A 24,753-nucleotide genomic window follows, 5' to 3' on the forward strand; every position below is an offset into this window, starting at 1 on the left:
ACCCTGAGATCATGACCTGAGCCAAAGGTAGACGCTTCACTGACTGAGCCCCCCACCAGGCACCCCGAGATTTTAATCTTTTTTAAGGAGACTCTAGTTTTGTTGAAGTCTGAGGTGTGGGGAAATTTTTTTGTTTTTTTGTGGTCCAAGTAATAATGCATAAGTAGTTTAGAAAGTTGGTTACTCGACGTACTACAAAAACAAGCAGTTTCCCCTCCCCACCCGTCTTTCCAGGCCTTGCTCCTGCCCCCCGCCCCGGAGGTGCCACTCCAGGCTCTCTGAGCTCTTGCTTCGGACACCTCTCTGTATTCCTGAGTTGCGTGTTTACCTTGTTCTCTGTTTTTTTCAGTTTTAGCAATTAGTATTGACCTTCTGCCAGTAAAGATAAGGATGCCATTCGCACATGTCTGTCAGTCCACCCAGTGTGGTTATAATCCCCTTTCAGGTGAAGTGAAAAAATGCTCAGCTGAGCTAGCTGGTATACCACGACCACCTGACTGACCGTCTTCCTTCCTTCCTTTTTTTCTTTCTTTTTAAGGTTTATTTATTTATTTTAGAAAGGGGGGAGGGGCAGAGGGAGAGAGAGAATCCCAAGCAGACACCCCGCTGAGCAGGGAGCCGGACAAGAAGCTTGATCCCAGGACCCTGAGATCATGACCTGAACCGAAATCAAGAGCCAGCCGCTTAACCGGCTGAGCCACCAGGCGCCCCCACCTGACCTTTCTTTAAAACCGTTTTTTCCTTCACGGTGTTAGTAATTCTCCTTTGGTTTCTTTGGTGAGCTCTCTCTAAATCTGTCATTAATTCGTTTCCGGGCTGTCAGGACTGAACGTTCCCCAGTGCCCTCAGACTCCTTAGGTATTCTGTCACTCTCACCCCATCCCGGTGGCACCCCCTAAAGCCCCGCTCCGTCCTCCCTGCTCCCACTCCAGTCTGGACCCAGCTTTCTGGCCTGCTGTACAGGGGCCCCACGACTTCCCTCGCCGGCTTCCTGGGAATGGCTTTCTGTTCACTCAGGCGACACCTTGTTCCCAAGGAGCAGCCACAGGAGACATGGCCAGGCCCGGAGACACATGGAACAGCACCTCCCTCCCCTCCTTGGGCTCCCTTGATCCCTTTCTGTGGAGAAAACCATCTTCCAGCAGCTTCCTTAAGGAAGATCCCTGGAAGCCAAATTTCTTTGTCCCTTTTTCCCCCATTTTATTGTCTTTTAAAAGAAAAAATAATAACATAAGTACTTACATGTGTACATACGTACAGAGGCTTACGTGTGATGTCTAGGCCCTAACAGTAGTCACAGACATGGAGGAACCCACCGCGGGACAAGAATATTGCCCACACCTTGCATCCGCCTCCACGGCCCCCTCCTGCCCCATCCCCCTGCCAGAAGGAAACACCATCCAAAGGGAGCCATCCTTCTGTTGCCTTTGAAATTTTGTCACAAATTGGATGTATGCTTAAGTAATCCACTGTTTGATTTTTATTGTTTTTGAGCTTTTTTATAAAAATGGTACATGCTATAGGTGGTCCTCTGGGCCCTGTTTTCTACCCACACCTCCTACTCTTTCAAACGTCTGTGTGTTTCGTGAAGTCGTGACTCAGTCGTTTTCGTTGCCGTACACCACAGTTTATACCTCCTGCGAGTGGGTGTTTAGCTTCCGGGTTTCCGCAATTGTGGACGTTGCCGCTGTGAACGTTCTCGTGCTTGTGTCCTAGTGCGCGTGTGCAAGAGTGTCCACAAGCATCTCGATCTAAAATTGATGGGTCATGGGATACGCAAATGTTCAGCTGTAAGAGATGTGGCCACATTGGTTTCCAGAGGTGAAATGTGGACTTTGCATAACTCAGAATGTCTTGATTGCATCTTTAGACTTAACGAAGTGTAAAGCATGTATCTGCGTGTTTTCACAGTATGTGTATAGATAGATATGCACATGTTTAGGAAGTGTGTCTGTGAAGTTCCAGTTTGGAAGTCATTTTTCCTCTGAACTTGGAAGACCTCCTTCCAGTGTCTTCTAGCTTCTAGGACTGGTGTTGAGAAGACCCATTCCAGTTCCTGATTCTTGTGTGTGATGTTCTTTTCCCCCTTTGGAAACCTGTAGGGTCTTCCTGTCTGGGCTCCTGCAGCTGCGTATGGGAGGCCCCGGGTGAGCGCCCCTGGAGTCAGGTGCCCACAGTGGGGGCTCCCCTCCCCCCCACCCCACCCCAACCCCAACCCCCGCCGGGCTCCGTAGCCCTGGGGCATTTTCTCACATTCTCTCTTCCTAGCTCTCCTCTCCTTCTGTCCACATTCCTTCCATTGCACATATTGGACCCTCTGGACTCATCGTCTCACTTGCTAATTTTTTCTTCTCCATTTTGCGTATTTTTGGTTTAGATCTACTTGTTTGAGAGTTTCTTTTTCTAGGTTATTTTCCACCCTTCCTTCCAGTGTGAAAAATCCTGCCGTATTTTTTAACATCCAAGAACTTTCTTCTTCTCAAATTTGTTGTTTTTCAAATTCATGGGGAGGTACAAGGTAGGGCTCTGGTTCTTGAGCTGTGGAGATAGATGCCCTGAGTTCAAGTCCTGTCTCTGACACCTCCCAGCTGTGTGGCCTTGAGCAAGACACGCGGCCTCTGTTCTTGGTGTCTTCATCTGTGAAATGGAGACAGTAGCAGTGCCTGCCTCATTGTTAATGAAAAGATTAAATGGAATAATACATGTCAAATACTTAGGAGAGTCCCCGACACTTAGTAAGCATTCATAAATGCTATTTTTTATGATTAATGCAGTATCTTTTATTTTTCTAAGGATATTACTTAGACATTTCTTGCCATTTTCTTTGGCATTTGTATCCTCTGCTTCTTTCTGGTTCTTTTTGATCTTTACTTAGTTTTAGACTTCCGTGTTGGAGGTTTTCCTCAAATGTCTGGTAATCTCTGGCTGGCTGCTCTTGAGGCAGTGAGGCTTAGGGGATGTGCCATGGGCTTGGCAGGACTTGTCACTGATAGCCTTAACTCTGGGGTCTTTGGATGGAGACTCCCACCCCCACACACACACCTTTTCTACTTAGCAGGTGATACTTCTCTGGAGAGGAAACCCCCAGTCTCTCAACCTGGCTGTCGGCAGTCTTGTTGCTGTGTGGGTGGGAGGTCGGGAGATGACCATTCCACGTCACCTTTGTTTCCAGTACCTACCTGCCCCCCGCCCCCCCCAGCTGGACCTGGCATGCCTTCCTTTGATTTCTTCAAAGAGCAAGCCTCTGTCAGTTGTCTCCTTAGTGAGCAGGCAACTCCTGAGGTGCTGGTCCCTCCCATTCCTGAGCCAGCAGAAGCCTGGTTTCTTTCTCTGCTCAGTCAATGACCACCTCCATTCTTCTCCAGTTTTTTTTTTTTTTTTAAGATTTTATTTATTTATTTGACAGAGACACAGCGAGAGAGGGAACACAAGCAGGGGGAGTGTGAGAGGGAGAAGCAGGCTTCCCGTTGAGCAGGGAGCCCGATGCAGGGCTTGATACCAGGACCCTGGGACCATGACCTGAGCCGAAGGCAGACATTTAACAGCTGAACCACCCAGGCGCCCCTCTTTTCCAGTTTCTAAGGCTTGGTTAGCACCTCTTATCCTGTCGCTCTTGGTATTCCTTGAGTGTCACTTTGGGAGGAAGGAGGATTTCAAGAGACAATCCTGTTGGCTTAACCAAAAATCCAAATTTATTTATTGGAGATAATTAATTGCACTGGAAAACTGTTATTTGTCCATAATCACTGAGATAGAGGAACAAAAGAAAGTGGCCACAACTGTCAAATGCAGCTTCTTCAATTAAAAGACTGTCGGGGGGGCCCTGGGTGGCTTAGGCAGTAAAGCATCCGACTCTTGATTTTGACTTAGGTCGTGATCGCAGGGTTGTGAGATCAAGTCCCATGTCAGGCTCCATGCTCAGTGCAGAGTCTGCTTGAGATATTCTCATTCTCTCTCTCTCTCTCTCTCTCTCTCTCCCTCCAACAAATAAAATCTTTAAAAGACTGTCAAGTTGGAGAGCAGACCTGGGGTCACCAGGGGTTGGGCGGAGGGGAACTGCTCAGTAGTCTGCAGATGAGAGAGTAAAAAGGTATCTTTTTGACAGTGCTCATTTTTATGTAATGGTTAAAGAAAAAAGGGTTGACTCATGAATGATTCATTGGACGATCCAGGAAGACGGTGATCCAGTGGGGTTGTAGTTTAGAGGTTGGAATAGATGAGTAAAAGGGGATCTCTCCAGCTACTTCCTCTAGTGTTTAGCTCCTTAAACCTTTGAATCTTATCAGTTGGTGATTTTTATTGAGGAGCTCAAATCCTGAGACTCTGAGTCAATCATATTCACTTGACAAGTTGTGTTACATTGTTATCAGTGTTACCTGGTTGTTTGGAGACAGTTTGAAACAGTGGGATGTGTTCCCCAGAGTCCAGGTACTTCTAGTCCGGGTGGCAGAAACTGCCCTGTAGGATAGAGTAAATCTTCCAGCTCCTCAACACTTGGGAATCTGTAGCTGTTGTGGTCCTACTGACAGTTTTTCAGTGTATCATGACTGTATGTAAAGGACTTCATAACTGTCATCATTGTCATCTTTTTATACGCTGATGACAGAATTAAGTACCGTAGAATGAGGGTCAGCCAGCTGTGGCCTACTGTCTAGTTTTCTTCAGCCCATGAGCTAAGAATCATTTTTATTACATCTTAAATGGTTTTTAAGAAATCGGAAGAATATTTGTGACACATAAAAATGATATGAAACATTTCAATGTTCTTTTTTTTTTTTTAAGATTTTATTTATTTATTTGAGAGAGAGAGAGAATGAGAGACAGAGAGCACGAGAGGGAAGAGGGCAGAGGGGGAAGCAAACCCCCCGCTGAGCAGGAAGCCCGATGTGGGACTCGATCCCGGGACTCCAGGATCATGACCCGAGCCGAAGGCAGTTGCTTAACCAACTGAGCCACCCAGGCGCCCGAAACATTTCAATGTTCTTAAATAAAGTTTTATTGGAACACAGCAGCGCTCCTTCAGTATTACCTGTGGCTCTTTGGTGCTTCCAGTGACAGCACAGACTTGAGTAGTTTCAACCGTAGTTGCCCACAGAGCCTAAAATACTCTCTGGCCCTGGACAGAAAAAGTTTGGTGACCCTGCTCTACTGAAAAATAAGGTGAAATGTGCAAGTATTTTCCTTTGTAAGCTCTTTTTATTTGAAAAATGTGATTTAATAATAAAAGAACACAAGCCTGCATACCTTCAACTAGAAGTTGTTGGGAAAGCTCTGGCTCATTAATTTATCCAGCATTAGATCTGTTTTATCTTTTTCTTTTTCCTTATCTTTTTGATCTTCTGTCAGAATTCGGATCTGACCTTCATTCCTCAAAGCTGTGACTTCTCGTATAAAAGCATATTGCCTTGCAAGTTTTTGAAAGTGGGTTGTAAGTTGCAGCCAAACGCCTGGTTATGACGTAGAGAAGAAAGCTGCCCAGTTCTGGTGCTGTGGCCAGTCCATTTTCAAAAGGTTATTTCCTTGAAATGGAAGAACAGCAGAAGGCAGGCATCCAAACCGCTCCTTAAAATATTAAAAGCCACGTCCTTGTGAACTCAGTGCCGTGATCACTCGTCTCTAGGACAGTCCGTTTCATCAGCCGTGGCTGGCGCTGGAGCCTAGCTTTCTGTGTGGCGGCTCTCTCGACCTTTCTAGGTTAGTCCTTTCCCGTAGACTTGGATCAGCACCAAAGGCTGTTGAGTCTCAAAAGTCACTGGCTCGTTGGAGTAATTTGGTTATTTGGGCCTTGCTTAAAGAAACAACAAAATGGTTGAAAAAGTGATGACGTGAGCAATAGTTTTTAACTTTTAAAGGCTGTTCTGCCCGCTGGTGACTCAGTTGATTGTCAGTGAGGAGTTAACACAAATATCTATCATTTTAAAAGTTTTCTTTGGGAAAGGAAATAAAAGCATATTTAACATTATTCTGGAAGTTTTAAGCCAACGCAATTTGACAAACAATAAAAGAGATGTAAATGTTGAAAGGGCTGTAATTTTCGGTGTAAGATATGATTGCCTATCCTTAGAGAACCAACTGAAAACTATCAGGACTAACAAGCTGAATGAGGCAGCCAGTTATGAAACCCACATACATAAGACAGCGGTTTCTGCCATTCCTGCCATCAGCACCTCTCGGATTACGGAATAGCCTCTCCTGCCTGCTCTCCCCGCCTCCCTCCTTCCCCCAACACAGCAGCCAGAGTGAGCCTGCAAAAACTCAGGTCAGACCAGGTCATCCTGCTTGAAGAGCTCCAAGGCTGGCATCATTCATTGTCAGCAGAATCCTCACGGTGGCCTGTAGATGCAGTGACCATCATGCATCATCCAGACCAGGACATTTTTGAGAGTAAAAGGGCGTGCTTAAAATAATGAAAATTTTGTAGTTTTCTGAAATGTTTATTGACCAGGGCACCTGGGTGACTCAGTTAAGTGTCTGCCTTTGCTTCAGGTCATGGGTCCTGGGATTGAGCCCCAAGTTGAGCTCTCTGCTTGGCGGGGAGGCTGCTTCTCCCTCCCCCTCTACCTGCTACTCCGCCTGCTTGTGTGAGCACGCTCTCTCTCAAATAAATAAATAAATAGAGGCCCCTGGGTGGCTCAGTCAGTTAAGCATCTGCCTTCGGCTCAGGTCATGATCCCGGGGTCCTGGGATTGAGCCCCGCATCGGGCTCACCGCTCAGCAAGGAATCTGCTTCTCCCCCTGCTTGTGGGTGCTCTCTCTCTCTTTCTCTCAGTCTGAAATAAATAAAATCTTTCAAAAATAATTAATTAATTAAGAATGTTTATTGACCAACACTGTTTTTATTACATTGGAGAACCTATAAAATGGTTTGTTCAAAAATAGTTCCTTTAGGGGCGCCTGGTGGCTCAGTCGTTAAGCGTCTGCCTTCGGCTCAGGTCATGATCCCAGGATCCTGGGATCGAGCCCCGCATCGGATTCCCTGCTCAGCGGGGAGCCTGCTTCTCCCTCTCCCACTCCCCCTGCTTGTGTTCCCCCTCTTGCTGTCTCTCTGTCAAATAAATAAATAAAAATCTTTTTAAAAAATTTTATTCCGTTAAATATACTTAACATATATGAAAGCAAATTATTAAAATTATATTGATTATGTGAACATTAAAAGTAGCAGAAGCAGGGTGCCTGGCTGGCTCAGTCGGTGGAGCATGCAACTCTTGATCTCAGGTTGTGAGTTCAAGCCCCACATTGGGCATGGAGCCTACAGAAAGAGAGAGAGAGAGAAGAGGGGGGAGGGAGGAAGGAAGGAAGGAGAATTATTTTTGTCATACATTCAAATACTTTCAAACAGTTTATCCGTTATAGTTGTCTCTGATATTCTGTATTCTGGTTATGTCTAACCAACCCTGCCAAAACTTAGTGGCACGAACAGTTTGATTTCCTCATGGTCCTGTGGGTTGACCAGCCCCAGCTGGCTGGTTCTGCTGGGGGTCTCCTCATGTGGGTGTAGTTCGATGGCAGCTGGGGCGTGTTGAAGGTAGCATCTGCACTCTTGTGCCTCCCTTGTGGCTCTCCCCACCCTGGCTGGCTTGGCCTTCCTCAGAAGATAGCAGGCTCGGGGGACATGGAGTGTTCTGTCAGCTGGCCTCCCCAGAAAGCACCTCCAGAAGCCTAGAGGAGAGCTTCGAGGCTTCCTGTGGCCTAGCTCTGAAGGCCGCACTGCTCACACCCACTGCACTCCGCTGGACGGCAGCGAGTCACCGGTCCTGTGCAGAATCACGGAGAGGGCTCTGTGCGGGGGTCAGATGCCAGCAAGCAGGGCTCACAGGGAGGCCTTCTCTGGATCCTCACTCCCGCACCGGGGCACCGCTGTTCTCCCAGAGAGTGTACCCTCAGTGTGGTTGTTTTTCTTCTGTAACATTGCCTACTGCCTTTTTTTTTTTTTTTAAGATTTTATTTATTTGAGAGAGAGAGCATGAGTGGGGTGAGGGGCAGAGGGAGAAGCAGGCTCTCCTCCGAGCAGGGAGCCCAATGCAGGACTAGATCCCGGGACTCTGGGACCATGACCATGACCGATGGAGCCACCCAGGCGCCCCAGTTGCCTACCATCTTAATACATTTGTATTTAGTAAATTTAAAATTTTTAACATAATTTGATTCTTTTCTATATACCATAATACTCTTTTTTTTTTTTTTTAAGATTTTATTTATTTATTTGACACAGAGAGAGCGAAAGAGAGAGACAGAGAGCAAGCACAAGCAGGGGGAACGGCAGGCAGGGGAGAAGCAGGCTCCCTACTGAGCAAGGAGCCCGATGTGGGGCTCGATCCCAGAACCCTGGGATCATGAACTTGGCCGAAGGCAGACGCTTAATCGACTGAGCCACCCCGGCGCCCCTGTATACCATAATATTCTTAATTGAGAAAATACTCTCAATTCTAAATTTCATCTTTGTGGAACATACACTTTGGCTCAAGTATTTTCATAGGGTATTGTCTTTTTGCCTCCATTCAGAATATTTTTGACACTTTTTTTTTTTTTTTAAGATTTTCTTTATTTGACAGAGAGAGAGATAGCGAGAGCAGGAACACAAGCAGGGGGAGTGGGAGAGGGAGAAGCAGCCCTCCCATGGAGCAGGGAGCCTGATGCGGGGACTCGATCCCAGGACCCTGGGATCATGACCTGAGCCGAAGGCAGACGCTTAATGACTGATCCACCCAGGCGCCCCTTGACACTATTTTTTTATAAATTGTCTTTATTTATGATATTTGAATGCTTCATCAAATTTACATCCCAGCCACAAAAATGCAGGCAGGCCTTTTCAATTTCATTCCATTCCAGGATAGAATGGAATGAACTAAAGATGACAGTTCCACTAAAAAATTCTTACCAAAATTTAGTCCAAAATACTATTAATGGAATTTCAAATGAAATAAACTGTTTGAGCTCTTATTTTATTTGTTCAGTTTGTCCTTCCTCAAGAGCTCAATTTCCGAGTTACACACTTTATTTTCAGTGATTGCAGTTCCTTTTTTTTAAGATTTAATTTATTTATTTGACAGAGCGAGAGAGCACAAGCAGGGGGAGCGGCAGGCAGAGGGAGAAGCAGGCACCTGGCTGAGCAAGGAGCCCGATGCGGGACTCGATCCCAGGACCCTGGGATCATGACCTGAGCCAAAGGCAGATGCTCATCCGAATGAGCTACCCAGGCATCCCTGCAGTTTCTTATTTTAAAAGCTACAGGGTCTATTGAAAAGGAGCTCTTTAAAGCTCAGACATTCCTAATATTCAGTTTGTAATACACTGACATGCTACAGATTTTTTTGTATTCCGGATCAGCTTTAGGCGCCTGGGTGGCTCAGTTGGTTAAGCCTCTGGCTCTTGATCTCAGCTCAGGTCTTGATCTCAGGGTCATGAGTTCAAGCCCCCCATGCTGGGCTCTATGGCCAGCATGAAGCCTACTAAAAAAAAAAAAAAAAAAAGAATCAGCTTCACAAAAAATTGTTATTCTGAATACACAAAAATATTTGTACATTTTGACACTTTAGCTTAATTTTCTCTCGGTGGAATATCATAGCTTGTTTTGATTCAATCATGCATCTGTGTGCACTGTAACTGATCCTAAGGTTATTTCTCCTGCATAGGTTTCTTGCTTTAATAAGATACTTTTACCATAACGCTGTACTTTACCAACTTTGGCATTTGAGTATCACCACAAAAACAATGTTTTCTATTCATGGTGGAACTTTTTCACTTGAGTTTACAGTAAAATTTCTTCTAGGGTTCCCACCCAGTTCCAGCATGGCGGATGGGGGCAGCATGCAACCAGCAAGAATTCAACTCAGTTCTAGGGGCGCCTGGATGCTCAGTCGGTTGAGCGCCTGACTTTTGATTGCAGCTCAGGCCTTGATCTCAGGGTCGAGAATTCGAGCCCCACGTTGGGCTCCACACTGGGTGTGGAGCCTACTTTAAAAAAATTCAGTTCAGTTCTGACACTCTCTGCCTGGAGACGGCATCAGACTCCACAGGTTAAGGGTTCATTCCTACAACACTGCAGCCACCCCCCACTTCAGATGCCTGTCACAAGCCCAGGGCTTCCAACTGACCCAGGGCTGTAGATTCCAACACCCACCTCCTTAGAATCTTTTAATTCACTAGAGGGGCTTGCATGAATCAACAGCCAGGTGGAAATGTGCAGAGCAGAGTCTGGGGAAAAGGTACAAGACTTGCATGCCCTCTGCAGACACCCTGCTCTCCCTGTACGTCCACTGTGCCCACCAACCCTCAAGCTCTCCGAACCTGGTCCTTCTGGATTTCTATGGAGGCTTCATTGCATTGTCAAGATTGACTAAGTCATTGGCCATTGGCTGTTTCAACCTCTGGCTCCTCTTCCCTCCCTGGAGGCTGGGGGCAGAACTTGAAGGTTCCAGCCCTCTAATCACTTGGTTGGTCCCCCTGGCAACCAGCCCCCGCCCTTGGGTGGAGACCAAAAGCCACCGTCATTAACATAACAGGATACATTTATCACCCTTATCACCAGAAATTGCATGGGTTTTAGGAGCAGTGAGCCAGGAACCCTGTAAATACAAATAAGAAATATGTATTTGGTGACAATACTGTACATTTATAATTCAAATCAAACCATTATTAAGATTGACTGATTTTCTGTTTGAAGCATCTGGTTAACACTGACATAAAATTGGCATCGTTAGCAGCTGTGAGGTTCTTTTGCTAATAGAACGAACGCATAAATAGCCATTGCTTTATCTTTTATGTGCGTGGTATAAACCTTAGAATGGAAAAATGAGTGAAATTAACGGAGAGGAACTACCATCTGATCCACAGTTACCTGTAAGTCCCTGCTGCTACACCTCACTTTCGGGCGTGGTCTTTAAAATAAAGAACAGCTAACTATTAGGGAAGACTAAAGACACTGGAGTTTGTTGAGCAGATGTAAGACTTGATTTTCATACGGTCTGAATTAACACTATGGATGGATGATCAGTACTGAAAAACATCTCATAGAAGTTACAAATTCATCAATTTCCTGAGAAAATGGAAATTGAGTGCGTATTTTTGTTGTTGTTAAACATACACTATGTTTAATTTTATTCCTGCCTGAAGAATTTATCAAAAAAGAAAGTATTACCCAAAAAAAACAAATGTCCTACAGATTTACATCAGGAGTTGCAAATTTGGCCTACCGCCGATTTTTATGTGACTTAAAAACTAAGAATGGTTTTTACATTTTTTTAATGGTTGAAAAAAATCAAAAGGGGGGCCGCCTAGGTAGCTCAGTGGATTAAGTGTCTGACTCGATCTCAGCTCAGGTCTTGATCTCAGGGTCATGAGTGCAAGCCCTGAATTGGGCTCCACACTGGAGCTTTTTTTTTTTTTTTTTTTTTTTTTAAGAAAGAAGAAAAAGGGGCGCCTGGGTGACTCAGTCGTTAAGCGTCTGCCTTCGGCTCAGGTCATGATCCCAGGGTCCTGGGATCGAGTCCCACATCGGGCTCCCTGCTCGGCAGGAAGCCTGCTTCTCCCTCTCCCACTCCCCCTGCTTGGGTTCCTGCTCTCGCTATCTCTCTCTGTCAAATAAATAAATAAAAATCTTAAAAAAAAAGGAAAGAAGATGGGGCGCCTGGGTGGCTCAGTTGGTTAAGCGACTGCCTTCGGCTCAGGTCATGATCCTGGAGTCCCAGGATCGAGTCCCACATCAGGCTCCCTGCTCGGCAGGGAGTCTGCTTCTCCCTCTGACCCTCCTCCCTCTCATGCTCTCTGTCTCTCATTCTCTCTGTCTCAAATAAATAAATAAAATCTAAAAAAAAAAAAGGAAAGAAGAAAAAGTAGTATTTTGAGACATGAAAATTGTATGAAATTCAGATTTCAGGGTGAATAAACAGAGTTTACTCTGTTTACTGGAACTAGAACACAGCCAGGGTCAGTCCCTTGCTGGGTAGTTGAGCAGCTTTCCCTTCCAACAGCAGAGATGAATCTGCAACAGAGACTGTAAGGAACCACAGCACCTAAAATAGTTACGGTGACCCTTCACAGAAAATATGCCACCTCCTGATGATACCTTTCAGTAGAAGAAAAACACTGTGGCAAGAGTATTCAGACTGCTCTCTACTACCTTCTCCTGCAGGACCGGCCCACCTCTGTTTCCCACACGTGTTCCTATGCACCTGCACGTTCCCGTGCACATGACTGCCCCCAGCTTCATTCATGCCGCGGGCCTGCTGTACCAGACGGGCAACGGCATCTCCTACTTCTCACACCAGCTGAGACTGGGAGGAGGTGACTGCCTGGCCACCACACCAGCAAGTGTCTGGGCTGGGCTGAGGGTGAAGGGATGCTCACATTTCACCTGGGAAGAGAAGAGAGGCGGTGGCACCCCACACACCGCTAGACGAGACGGTGGAGGCTGGAGGTACCAAGTGAAGGCCTAGGCACCAAACCCAGTCTGGCTTCTTAGTTTAAGGGAACTGTTGATGATGGTGGTAATATTTGGTTTAAAAATGAAAATTTGGGATAATTGCTAAACCACCAGAAACAGTAGGGTTCAACTGGTCATCTGCTGGATAGAGCCCCCTCTCCTGTGCTCCTCGCTACAACGTCCACGGATCACCCACCACAACCACCCGCAGCCTCCTCTTCTGCTTTGTGCTTCCTCTGCTCCAGCCCCAGCGCCCTCCTCCCTGCCTTCCCCCTCACGTCTTTGTTCGCGTGTCCCCTTCTCGGGGAGAAAAACACATGCTCCCACTCTGCTTTTGGGGCGACAGAAATGTTCTGTGTCGTGATTGCGGAGGTTGGTTTCACAAGTCTACATGTCTGTCAGAACTCACCAAAATGTGCACTTTAGGTGGGTGCAGTTTGTGTTATTACATATAAATTCAGCCTCAATACCGTTTTTTAAAATGGGCTGCAGGGAACTGAATAAAAATGTGTGTGTGGTCAGGTTTTTATATGTGGGATTAAGATATATGCCCATTTGAAAAATCTTACGATGATTAAAAAAAATAATAAACATTGATTTTCCGAGTATGGAGCATTTTATATCAGTCAGCAAATTTTAGCCTCACATTTCTTGAGAGAATATGGTATTCTGTTTCTCATAGCTTATTTCTCAAATTAATTTTAGAAGGTGAAACAATTTTTCAATCTCCCATTCATTCATAATTGATTTTGTTTGCACTTTTTTTTTTTTTTAAGGTTTTATTTATTTGACAGAGCACAAGCAGGGGGAGCAGCGGGGAGAGGGGGGAACTGACTCCCCACTGAGCAGGGAGCCTAACACGGAGCTCAATCCCAGGACCCTGGGACCATAACCTGAACCGAAGGCAGACACTTAACAACTGAGCACCCAGGCGCCCCTGTTTTAAAGAGTTTTAAGGTAGTTTTATGATGTTAAGAGTGTTGAGAATTGGGCGCCTGGGTGGCTCAGTTGGTTAAGCGACTGCCTTCGGCTCAGGTCATGATCCTGGAGTTCCCGGGATCGAGTCCCGCATCGGGGCTCCCTGCTCGGCAGGGAGTCTGCTTCTCCCTCTGACCCTCCCCCCTCTCATGTTCTCTCTCTCAAATAAATAAATAAAATCTTTAAAAAAAAAAAGTGTTGAGAATCAAACATTAAAATGTTTAATTCATGGGGCTCGTGTCTAGGTGGTTTCTGCATTCACTGGTTAAATCTGGAGGTGATCTGTTTAGAGCCATGAAGTCGGTCCTATTTGGGCCCTAAAAATCAAGTTGTGTGGGTGTTTTTTCTTTTCCTAACACTTGTCTTGTCATTTGCCTGCCAACGTGACTGGCTTTCTGACCCCAGCAGTCGGTGACACTCTGCCGCAGTTCGGTGTGAACTGTGACATTCATGCTCCGTGGGCCTCATGGTGGAGTCCCGCCCACACCCAGGGGACCGTCGGCTGCCAGAGTGTAGATTGTCTTTCATTCCACAAATACCACCCCTGCTCTGACTGCTTGTTTTTCTGCCCCAGGGGACCATCAGTGTTGGCATCGATGCCACTGACCTTTTTGATCGCTATGAGGAGGAGTACGAAGATGTGTCCGGAAGTGGCTTTCCACAGATTGAAATTAACAAGATGCACATATCCCAGTCCATTGAGGTGAAGCCCAGACACACACACACACACACACACACACACACACACACACACCCGAGTGCAGTGAGGCTCAGGTTAACGAGGCGCAGCACACTGAGCAGCTGTGGTTTTTCTCATCTTTATTTATGAAAGGATGCAATTAGCCACTAGAAAAAAAGAAGTTCCAGGCACAACCTTGCTTGTTACTGCTTTGCTGACCCGTTAGCAGCATGAGTGCCAGGGGGCACTTAACTCCCAAGGTCGCAGGGCTCCCCCAGCAGAAGTGCAAGTGGTCTGGGAGAAGTAGAGGCCCAGGTCGGGAAGATTTGGGCGAGAAAGCAGATCTCCATGGGTAATTCCAAGAATCAGTCTTAGTTTTAAGGCACACTCTGTCATGCGCAAAAAATACAATATTCAGCTGAACCCAGGATCACTAAAATGTCATCTTTCTGCCCAGCAGTGGTGAGCGGGTCTGCTTAGGCTTATAGTTGGTCTCTGCCTCCTCAACTCTGTTTATTCTCAAGTGCATCCACCCAGAAGATGAAGTCCTAACTCTGGGAAACTTGCCATTCTGGTGGAGCTTCCAGGGTTGGCTAGTAGGACCATGGATTCAGTCCGTTCCCCAGTGCTGGTGGCGAACAAGGACTGGAGAGTCCCAGACATCCCACAATGGGAGGGAAGGCACATGATGAAGCCACTGTGCCATCTGATGCTGTCAGTACACTAAGAACCAGCATTTAGCCCTTGTCTTTCCCCTGGTTTTTTGAAATTTGCCTAGTAAAGCTTTTGCAAAGCATTACCTTGGTGACCACATGCAGTTCAGATGGCCAAGTGGGAGAGAAGTGAACCTTTTGAGGTCCTCGTGCATCCCTAGACCCTGAAGCCATGGTCACCTGCACCTTTGGCCATACACTTGAAGTGTATTTGTTAGACTGCTGTCCTTGTGCTTCTTAGTGCTTTGACTCATTCCTTACCAGCAAATATCATTTCCTAGGCACCCTTGACAGCTACAGACACAGCCATCCTCTCTGGAAGCCTCTCAACCCAGAATGGGAATGGAGGGGGTTCCATTAACTTCGCGCTTAGACGAGTCACGTCCGCAAAGGGATGGGGAGAGGTAAGAAGGTCGACGGGCAGGGTCTATGTTATCCGCTGCAAAGCCTGACTTCTGAACATTCACATTCTAAAAGCCAACCCTCAAAAAGACCTAGGTTGGCCACATCATTGTACAACAGGGTACCAGATGTCAAACTTGGCATGAGGTGACTGTCCCCAAGAGAAAAACCTGTCTCCTACTGGAGACAGAATCCCCTGTCTGCTGGACAGCTCAGAGGTAGGATAGAGCAGGAAGATTTCCCTTGAGATGCCAACTTACAGCAACACAACCTCGAGAAGCTCTGCATCTTTGTTCCTCTTCAGCAGAAACCTGTAGGCTCTTCCCTTTTCTTGCCCAATTCGGAAGGCAGGTGCCGTATCAGTGCTCTGGTCCACTGATCGGCGGCCATTTGACAGCCAGCTCTGCTGAGCAAATTGAACTGCGTCAAATTAACATTGAAGAGTTGCCTTGAAAGTCACCCAGACTGGTAAATGAGGCAGCCAGAACGGGCTGGACTTCCAAGGCTGAGTGTGGGACTGCTGATGGGTTAACTCTAGACCCCTGAGGACCATCTCCAGTCACCTGTGAGAGCCGCAGGCGATGAAGCAGAGCAGATCGGGAACACAAGGAAGCCGGCGCTGCAGGGGAGGGGGCCCCGCACCCGACCGCAGCAGGCGGCTCTGCGGATGGCCGGGCACAGAAGCTGGTCTCCCTTTCTGACCTGAGCGAGGGAGACCATCGGAGGCCACCAGTGTTTCCTTTGGAGGGGTCCTTTCTGAAACCTGCCTCCTTTGGATCTGTGGAAACAGTCCTCCATTTGGTGAAGGTTAGGATGAGGTCTTAAGAATCTTCCAGGTGCACCTGGGTGGCTCAGTTGGTTAAGCATCCGACTCTTCTTTTTTTTTTTTAATTTTATTTATTTATTTGTCAGAGAAGAGAGAGAGCACAGGCAGGGGGGCGGCAGGCAGAGGGAGAAGCAGGCTCCCCACTGAGCAGGGAGCCTGATGCGGGACTCGATCCCAGGACTCTGGGATCATGACCTGAACCGAAGGCAGACGCTTCACAAACTGAGCCACCCAGGCATCCCAAGCATCCGACTCTTGATCTTGGCTCAGGTCTTGATCTCAGGGTCATGAGATCAAGCCCCACATTGGGTTCCAAAATCTTTGAGCCCCTACTTTCAGAGCCCTGGCAAGGGCCAGTGGCTTTGAATTAAAAGAAGGAATTATAACCGGGGGTGCTTCCCTGAGACACGGGTTGCTGCTGTGAGAGTAAACCCTGCTAACACACTCTCTTTTCCTCTTTTGAACAGTTAGAATTCGGAGCCGGGGATCTGCAGGGACCTTTATTTGGTCTGAAGCTGTTCCGTAATCTCACCCCAAGATGGTAAATATAGAGAAATCCTCTTTGATGGTCTTTGTGGATTTAGCAGACTAGAACCTGTGTATTCTTTTTGTCAAGGTCATCTGGAGTTACCTCTTCTGTCCTGCAAGGTCACCAGGGGCAGATCCTGCGGCGCTGGCGGAGAGCCCAAGCAGGGTGCCTGTGGCTCAGACTCTGGACTGGCGGGTGTGGGGAAGGGTCGTCTGCTGCCTGGCTTCTGCTCTGTGGCCCACAGTCTCCTCCTTTGTGGGAATGAGGCTCCTGCCTGTTCACCGGGGGCTGTGAGAGCCTGGAGAGACTGGAGAGAAAGCACCTTCAGGGAAGCTGGTCAGTGGCCTGAAGTATTGATGAACTTGTGGATCATTTCTTTGTCCCCGAGAATGTGTTTTAAGTTCTGGAAAGGGTCTGTATTAAACAGTGAGGCACTGGTGAGACTGCCTGGTCATCAGCAAGATGTGCAGACGCTGGAGGGTTAAGGGACACCCCCCCCCTCCCCAGCTCCCCTTCATCTTTGCTGTTGCAGTGACATCCCACTCCTAGAACTGTAACTCGCTGCCCTTCTAGAACCACAGAGGTGTCCTTAGTTCCGTGTTGGGTTACCTGTGTGAGCTCAGCTAAAAGAACTGGGTGGAAGGTAAAATAAAATTCTCTTTACTGTGGGGGAGAAAATAAAGGAGTCCTGGGATGGAGTCTGTGTTTGAAAAGAAAGCTTTTCACTTCCATCTGCACACCCACCCCGTCCCATGGGGTAAGACCAGTCCCTGCCCTCCAGTCGGGTAGGAAAGGCACGTTCCCAGGTGGGTGGGACATGGGGTATGGAAGGTCTTGAGAAAGTGGGTGTGGCATCTGGGACAGGTGGAGACCAAGCTTGCGAACACACAGCCTGAAGGCAGCGACAGGCGCTCCCGGCCCAGTGTGGGGGGTCATCCGTGTGCGGGTGAGAACATGGCTTCACAGGCTTCTGTTGCAGGACTTGGAGTCAGTGGGTCAGACGAGGATTTGCACTTTTAACCACTTTAGACAAAGAGTATACATACATGTTGTCCTAACACGTTCCAAGCACTTGTCTGCGAAGGTCTGTCTCCCCTGCTGCCGACTGAGAGCACAGAGTCCTGCCCCACTCCCCACACCAGCTGAGTCGGGTCCTCTGGGAGGCCCAGGAATCCGTACTTTTATCAAGCATCTAGGTCATTCTTAGATCAGCACATTCAGGAGACACTTCACTGAGGGAAAGCTGTTGGCCATCTTGTTCTGGTTGAGCCTCAGAGTATCTGTTGAGTAGTCACCAGGGAGGGGGGCTCGGGCTTGCTGGTCATCGGCCTTTACAGGTTTGGAAATTGAATGTCATCATCGTGCCCAGAGTGTATCAGACTTGAGAATGCAGATGTATAAACAGGGATGCCAGTTTGTCAGTGTACGGCATCTGCTCTTCAGGGTGCCCTGATCCTAGGGCCAGGCTATTTGCAGGGCCGGACTAGTGATCACAAGGTTGGTTGGGGGTGTAGCGTCAGCCCCGAAAAGGCAGACAGCCTGTGGAGTGTTGTCTGTCTCCCAGGACAGTGCCTGCCTTGCTGATCTCTCTTCTCTCTCTCAAATCAGTCTTTCTCTAGGACATGCTGGATAAAAAGACTAAGTCTTACTACTTTAATTAAACAAGGATCTCGGTCCTTACATGTTGATTCTTTTAAATGCCACTGTCTCTCTTGAAATTCTAGGATGACTTTGGTCTCTCTCCTCCCCGCTTGCCTCCCCTGACCCCTGTGGCTGAAGCAGAAAAACGCAGCTAGCACCCGGTGTGACTTGAAAGAAATAAGGGAACGTTTGGGTTGCGGGCCCTGTGGAGGGGAGAAGGAAATTCTCAATTCGTGGGGAATTGCTGGAAGTTTACAAGAGCAATATGATCAGAGTGCTCGTATTTGTTATTATTTAATGGCAAAAGTGACACCTCTCGAGCTTAGGAAAGAGAAAGAAACCAGACTTTGGCAATCTGGTGAATGTTGGGCTGTTTGCTCACCTTTTAACTCTTCGGGTAAAGTGGTGTGAATTCCTTTGTCGTCAAAATGAAATACCCCTTTTTAACCAGAAGGTGGGGCTGACTCCCTTGGAAACAAACTTCAGATGCCTTTCCAGGCAAGCGGTTTGCTGTACTAGCCTTCCAAGTGCCTGGCCCTGGGTGGACACCAGGATCACGTGGGTGATCCTGAAGAATCTACTGATGCCCGGCCCCCCGCCCTGAAACTCTGACTTCATTGGTCTGGGATGGTCTCTGGGTCAGAGGTCCTCCCACTTTGCCGCACATTAGAATCACCTGGCAAGCTTTTAACACTCCAAGCCTGTACATCGGAATGCCAGGGCATGGGAGCCGACTATCAGTATTTTTTAGATCAGCCGGGTGATTCCAGTGTGCAGCCTTCCCCCCGACCCCGAGGTGATTCTGACTTGCAGAAGGATTGGACCTAGTGGTTTTCGGTAGAATGGGATCAGGTGGGCCGTGCACATCAGCAGGGAGGGTTACTAGGAAGATTGCAGCAAGGCACCCTCTCACTCCCTCTCAAGGAGAGAGGCTCGATGTCCAGTTTCCTTGCGGGGCGCCGGCTTGGGATTCATGGAAGGGAGCGTGAGCTGGGGCTCAGCCTGACAGGAAGGGGCCAAGAACAGCTGAGAACCAGGTGTCATCCAGGACCCTTTCCATCTGTGTGTCCCCCCAGCTTTGTGACGACAAACTGTGCTCTGCAGTTTTCATCCCGTGGAATCCGGCCGGGCCTCACCACTGTGCTAGCCCGGAACCTGGACAAGAACACGGTGGGCTATCTGCAGTGGCGGTGGGGTATCCAGTCGGCCATGAACACGAGCATCGTCCGGGACACCAAAACCAGCCACTTCACTGTGGCCCTGCAGGTGAGGGCAGAGCGGCTCCCTCGTGTGCCCCCGACGTCCCTCACCCTGGCCACCCTCCCCAGATCTGAGCACCGTGGCGGCCCTGAGAGGCTGGTTTTGTGCACACACGCTCAGGGTGTTGAGATGCTGTCCTGACGCTTCCAGGGTAGCTGTGTTCCCGTTATCCCAAAGCAAAGTGCCCCCTTCGCCGGGGACGGCCAGGTACAGGGGATACCTGTATCTAGTAGAAGCCCACAGAATCAGGATGGGAGAGAGCCCGGGTTGGTCAGTGACCCCGGAGCGCACTCAGGCGCCACCGTGGTGTCCGGGGACACGGCGTGAGGGGCCCCCGCCTCAGGAGGGAGCTGCTCCTCGGCGCCCACCGCCTGCAGCCGCGTCGGATCGCGGGCTCCTCGCCTCGGAATGTGGTGTTTCCGTGCGAAGTCAGGAAACTGGGTTTTTGCGTGAACTCCCGCAGTTTCTAAATACTGGCCGCTAGTCAATCTTCACAGTCAGGTCGTGGCCCCTGCCCGAGAGGCCTGCCCACGACGGGCGCTCAGCGGCGCCTTCCCGTCTCCCCCCGTCTCCCCCCGTCTCCCCAGCTTGGAATCCCTCACTCTTTTGCACTGATCAGCTATCAGCACAAATTCCAGGATGACGACCAGACGCGCGTGAAAGGATCGCTGAAGTAAGTCCCGGCCGGGCTGCTCGGAAGCAGGCCTGCGGCACGTCGGGGGGCGGGGGGGCGGGGGGCGGGGGGGGCGCCCGGGGGGGGGGGGCGCCGGGGGGGGGGGGGGCCCTTGCTCAGGCCGCGCTCCCTGCAGGGCGGGCTTCTTCGGGACGGTGGTGGAGTATGGAGCCGAGCGCAAGATCTCCCGGCACAGCGTCCTAGGCGCCGCCGTCAGCGTCGGAGTTCCTCAGGGCGTTTCTCTCAAAGTCAAGTAAGTGGGGCTGGATCTTTGTGGCCGAGGATTGTGTGGCAGCTTGTAATTCACCCGCGTTAAGGATGAAAGAGACTTTGCTTCCTAACGTTGTTCTTAAAGATGCGCTTGCGTCTGTCTGCGGCGTGTAAGCCAGTGTCTAGGGGTCCGGAAGCCCGGTGTGCGCTGAGGGTCTGCATCCCTGCTGGCAGGGACCCTCCACCGGCCGACTGCCTCTCTCCCTTCCCGGGGCGGCCCTGGAGCCGGCCCTGCACGCCCACTCCTTGCCACCGCTGATGGCACGCGTGACCCGCCCAGGCGCCTCAGCGTATCCCCTGTACCGGTCCCCACCCGCACGGACCCGCCTCCCCTGCTCCGGTGGCGTGCCTTCCGGCCTGCCGGCCTCTCTGTGCCGTCCGCGAACCTCACTGGCTGGTTACCTGTGTATGGTGGCCTCACGGTGGGACCCGATCCTTGTCTGTGTAGACACCGTCCCCAGGTGGCCCCTCAGCCTGCTGGCTTGGAGCACCTTCCTGCACCGAACGACGCTCACATTTATCGCTCCGGCCTGGCCCGCCCGCCAGACCTCCAGCCCCTGTATCCTCCTTGCTCTTACAGATCGCTGCTTGCATCTCCACCAGCATCTCAAACGTCCCATCTCAACTCCCGATGCTTCCAAACCTGCTCTGCCCAGAGCCTCCCTCGGTCAGCAGAGCCCCAGCCTTCCAGCTGTTCTGTGCAGTTGGCCTTGGTCACTCTTCTTCCCACACACCAAAGTTAATGCACCTCAAAACCATCTCAGCTGTCCTCAGAACGCAGCTCCTGAACGTGGCCATTCCTCACCCCCTCTCTCCCCCCACTGTCTGGTGTCTGAATTACTTGCGGTACCTCCTGACCCATCTCCTTCACCACCTCGTGACCCTGCTCTCCACACAGGCAGGACCTTTGAATGGAAGTCAGGGTTGTCGCTCTCTGCTGAAGCCCTCGGTGACTCCGTCAATCCCGGGCAAAAGCCAGAGCCCTTTGGGACCCTCTGTGATCAGAACCTCACTTCCTGCTGACCCCTCCTCTCCCCTCTGCCTCTTCTCACTCCAGCCACGCTGGTCTCCACGCTGTTCCAGACAACAGCAACCCCTCTCCTGTGACCAGACTGTGTGCTTGCTATTCCTCAGTCCCCAGATGCCAGCATGGCTGGTTCCTTCGATTCCCTCAGGTCTCTGCTCAGATGTCACCTAATTGCCAACACCATCCCTCGTCACCCCCTAAGAGCAGTACCCCTCACTTTGCCCCAGGTGAACCCTTTCCAAAGTTTCCCTTGTTTATCCTCCACTGCACCATCTCCCTCTGATCGTCCGTCCACCTCCCTGGCCTTCATCAGAAGCTCTTTAACTGTGTCCACTGTATTCTGACCACACTCCTGGAGCAGGCAGTTGAGAGAGCTCTGGGAGATAACAGACGGATGGACAAAGAGACAGAAGAGGGGAGGGAGAGAGAACAGAGACAGGAAGGAAACACATCACACCTCATCTCCATTTGGAGATGAGAGCCAAAGCAGGTCACCAGGACCAGAGCCATGTCGGACCTCTCTCCTGTCAGTGATCTGAGGACCCCTGAGATTTAGTAAAGGGCACACACACAGACAGATTGTCTGCATTCTAATCCCTTTTATTCCCAAATTGGGACCACTAACGAGACACAGTTTTCTGATTCCGTTTCTGTTGTGAAATACTTCTCCCGTGAAGATACTGCAGGACATAATCTGAATTGAATTTTCATCCCAAGAATGCCACTCTCCCTCCTCGGAAAGAAACATTTTCACTTCAGCCGAGTTTCCCATGTCAGCAGGCTGAATTGTCCCGATCGTATTGCTGTATAAACTGAAGTTTTCTGGAAGGCCCCAGAGTTCAACAATAACAGATTATCTTACTTTGCTAACTTTCTCTTATATTCTGTTTATTTGGCGAATCAGTAATTTTTAATGTTAAACTAACCTTATATTCCTGAGGAAAACTCTGCTTGATCATGACATATAATACTTCTTATATGTTGCTTGATTTCATTTGCTAATATCTTACTAAGGATTTTTGTATCTGTGTTTATAAGGGATGCGGATTGTAATTTTCTTTTTTTTATTATGTATTTGTCAGATTTTGGAATGAGTTATGGCAGCCTGATAAAATGAGTTAGGAAGTATTCCTTCTTCCTCTGTTTTCTGAAAGTTTTTGTGTGAAAATGGTTTGTTCTTTTTTGAGAGAGCGTGCACACACACAAGCAGGGGCAGGAGCAAAGGGGAGGGGGAGAGAATCTCAAGCAGACTCCCCACTGAGCGCAGAGCCCAACATGGGACTCCCTTCTCATGACCCTGAGATCATGACCTGAACCGAAATCAAGAGTCAGATGCCCAACCTACTGAGCCACCCAGGCGCTCCAAGAATGGTTTATTCCTCAGGTTTCATAGAATTCACCAGTGCCATCAGTTGAGACTGAATTTTCTCTGTAGGAGGGTTTTTGGTTTTTTTATATATATTTTATTTATTTATTTGATGGAGAGAAAGAGAGAGCCAGCACAAGCAGGAGGAGCGACATAGGGAGAGGGAGAAGCAGACTCGCACGCTGAGCAGGGAGCCCGACGTGGGGCTCGATCCCAGGACCCTGGGATCATGAACTGAGCCAAAGGCAGATGCTTAACCGACTGAGCCACCCAGGCGCCCCTGTAGGGGGATTTTTGATAATGGATTCCTTGATACATACATATACAGGGCTTTTCCAGTTTTCTCTTTAATCTTGTGTCAGCTTTGTTACTATGTTTTTTTCAAGGAATTTGTCCATTTCGACTGTCGAATTTGTTAGCATGAAGTTGCTCATAATATGCCCTTACCCTGGGGCACCTGGGTGGCTCAGTCATTGGGCCCCTGCCTTAAGCTTGGGTCATGATCCCAAGGCCCTGGGATCGAGCCCCTCATCGGGTTCCCTGCTCGGCGGGAAGCTTGCTTCTCCCTCTCCCACTCCCCCTGCTTGTGTTCCCTCTCTTGCTGTCTCTCTCTCTCTCTAATCTTTAAAAAAAAAAAAGTCCTTACCCTTTTAATATCTAGATCTCTATAGATGATCTCTGTCTTCATTCCTCATGCTGGTCATTTGTGTTCTTTCTCCCTTTTTCTTAACCAGTCTGGATGGAGCACTTAACCTTTCAAAGAACCAGCTTTGGCTTTGTTATGTTCTCTATTGTTTATCTGTTTTCTATTTCATTGATTTCTGATCTTTCTTCTTTCTCCATACTTTGGTTTCACATTGCTGCCTTTTCTAGATTTTTAAAGCCCAGCCTTAGGTTATTAATTTGAAACCTTTCTTCTTTTATATTATAAACATTTAAGGCTTTAAACCCTGTTTTACCCCATCCCATGAATTTGGAGATGTTGTATCATTGTCATTCAATTCAAACTATTTTCTAATTTCACTTTTGGAAATATATTGCTTTATTTCTAAATATTTGGATTTTTCTGTATATCTGATTAGTGATTTCAGTTTAATTTCATTTTGGTCAGAGAACATATTCTGTATGATTAGTCTTTTTAAATATATTGAGACTTTTTTATAGCCCATGATGTAATTGACCCCGGCAGTCATGCACTTGAAAAGAACATGTATTCTGCAGTTGTTGGTCATAGGTTCTGTAAATACCAACAGGTCAAGGTGGTTGACAACATTCATCAGAAACCAGAAGTTCTGTGACTTTATTGACTTGGACCAGATTTCTGTCAGTTGCTGAGAAGTAGTGTTAAAATCCTCAGCCTCATATGAGTTTAGAATTCTCTGTTTCTTCCTTTGTCAATTTTGGCTTCGTGAATTTCATCTCTAGCGGCGCTCTTTGACTTGAAGTCTGCTTTATCTGATAGTCGTATAGCTACTACAGCCTTCTTATGCTTACTGTTTCTGTGGTTTATCCTCTTCTGTTTACATTTAACCTGTCACTATGTTCATATACACAGGGTGTCTCATAGCATATATCCGTTCTCACAGTTTCTTGCTTTTTAATTGGAGTGTTTGGTCCATTAATATTTTTTTTCTTTTCTTTTTTTTTTAAGATTTATTTATTAGAGAGAGCACAAGCAGGGGGAGTGAGAGAGAGCAGGCTTCCCGCAGAGCAGGGAGCCCAGTGTGGGGCTCGATCCCAGGACCCTGGGATCATGACCTGAGTCGAAGGCAGACGCTCAAGCAACTGAGCCAACCAGGCGCCCCTTGGTCCATTAATATTTAATGTAATTATTGGTATGGTTGGATTTAGGCCTGTTATTTATGATTTGTCTTCTATTCTTCCCTTCTAATTTCTTGTTCTTCTAACCATCTTCTGTCTTCTCTTACTGAATATTTTTAGCATTCCATTTTGATTTACCTATTGGCT

General features: G+C 48.3%; 1 protein-coding gene across 1 annotated transcript in view; it reads left to right on the plus strand.

The window, feature by feature from the left end:
* Positions 1-24,753, plus strand: part of DNAJC11 (DnaJ heat shock protein family (Hsp40) member C11) — a 77,074-nt gene that overhangs the window by 43,815 nt on the left and 8,506 nt on the right. Inside the window, exons 5-10 of the mRNA XM_035019898.1 lie at positions 13,974-14,102; positions 15,073-15,195; positions 16,487-16,560; positions 19,266-19,455; positions 20,037-20,122; positions 20,259-20,375. Coding sequence (XP_034875789.1) covers positions 13,974-14,102; positions 15,073-15,195; positions 16,487-16,560; positions 19,266-19,455; positions 20,037-20,122; positions 20,259-20,375 — 719 coding nt within the window. The remainder of the gene's footprint in view (positions 1-13,973; positions 14,103-15,072; positions 15,196-16,486; positions 16,561-19,265; positions 19,456-20,036; positions 20,123-20,258; positions 20,376-24,753) is intronic.

This window comes from Mirounga leonina, unplaced genomic scaffold (genome assembly GCF_011800145.1).
Source record: "Mirounga leonina isolate KUSES-001 unplaced genomic scaffold, KU_Mleo_1.0 Mir_173, whole genome shotgun sequence".
Taxonomy (NCBI): Eukaryota; Metazoa; Chordata; class Mammalia; order Carnivora; family Phocidae; genus Mirounga; species Mirounga leonina.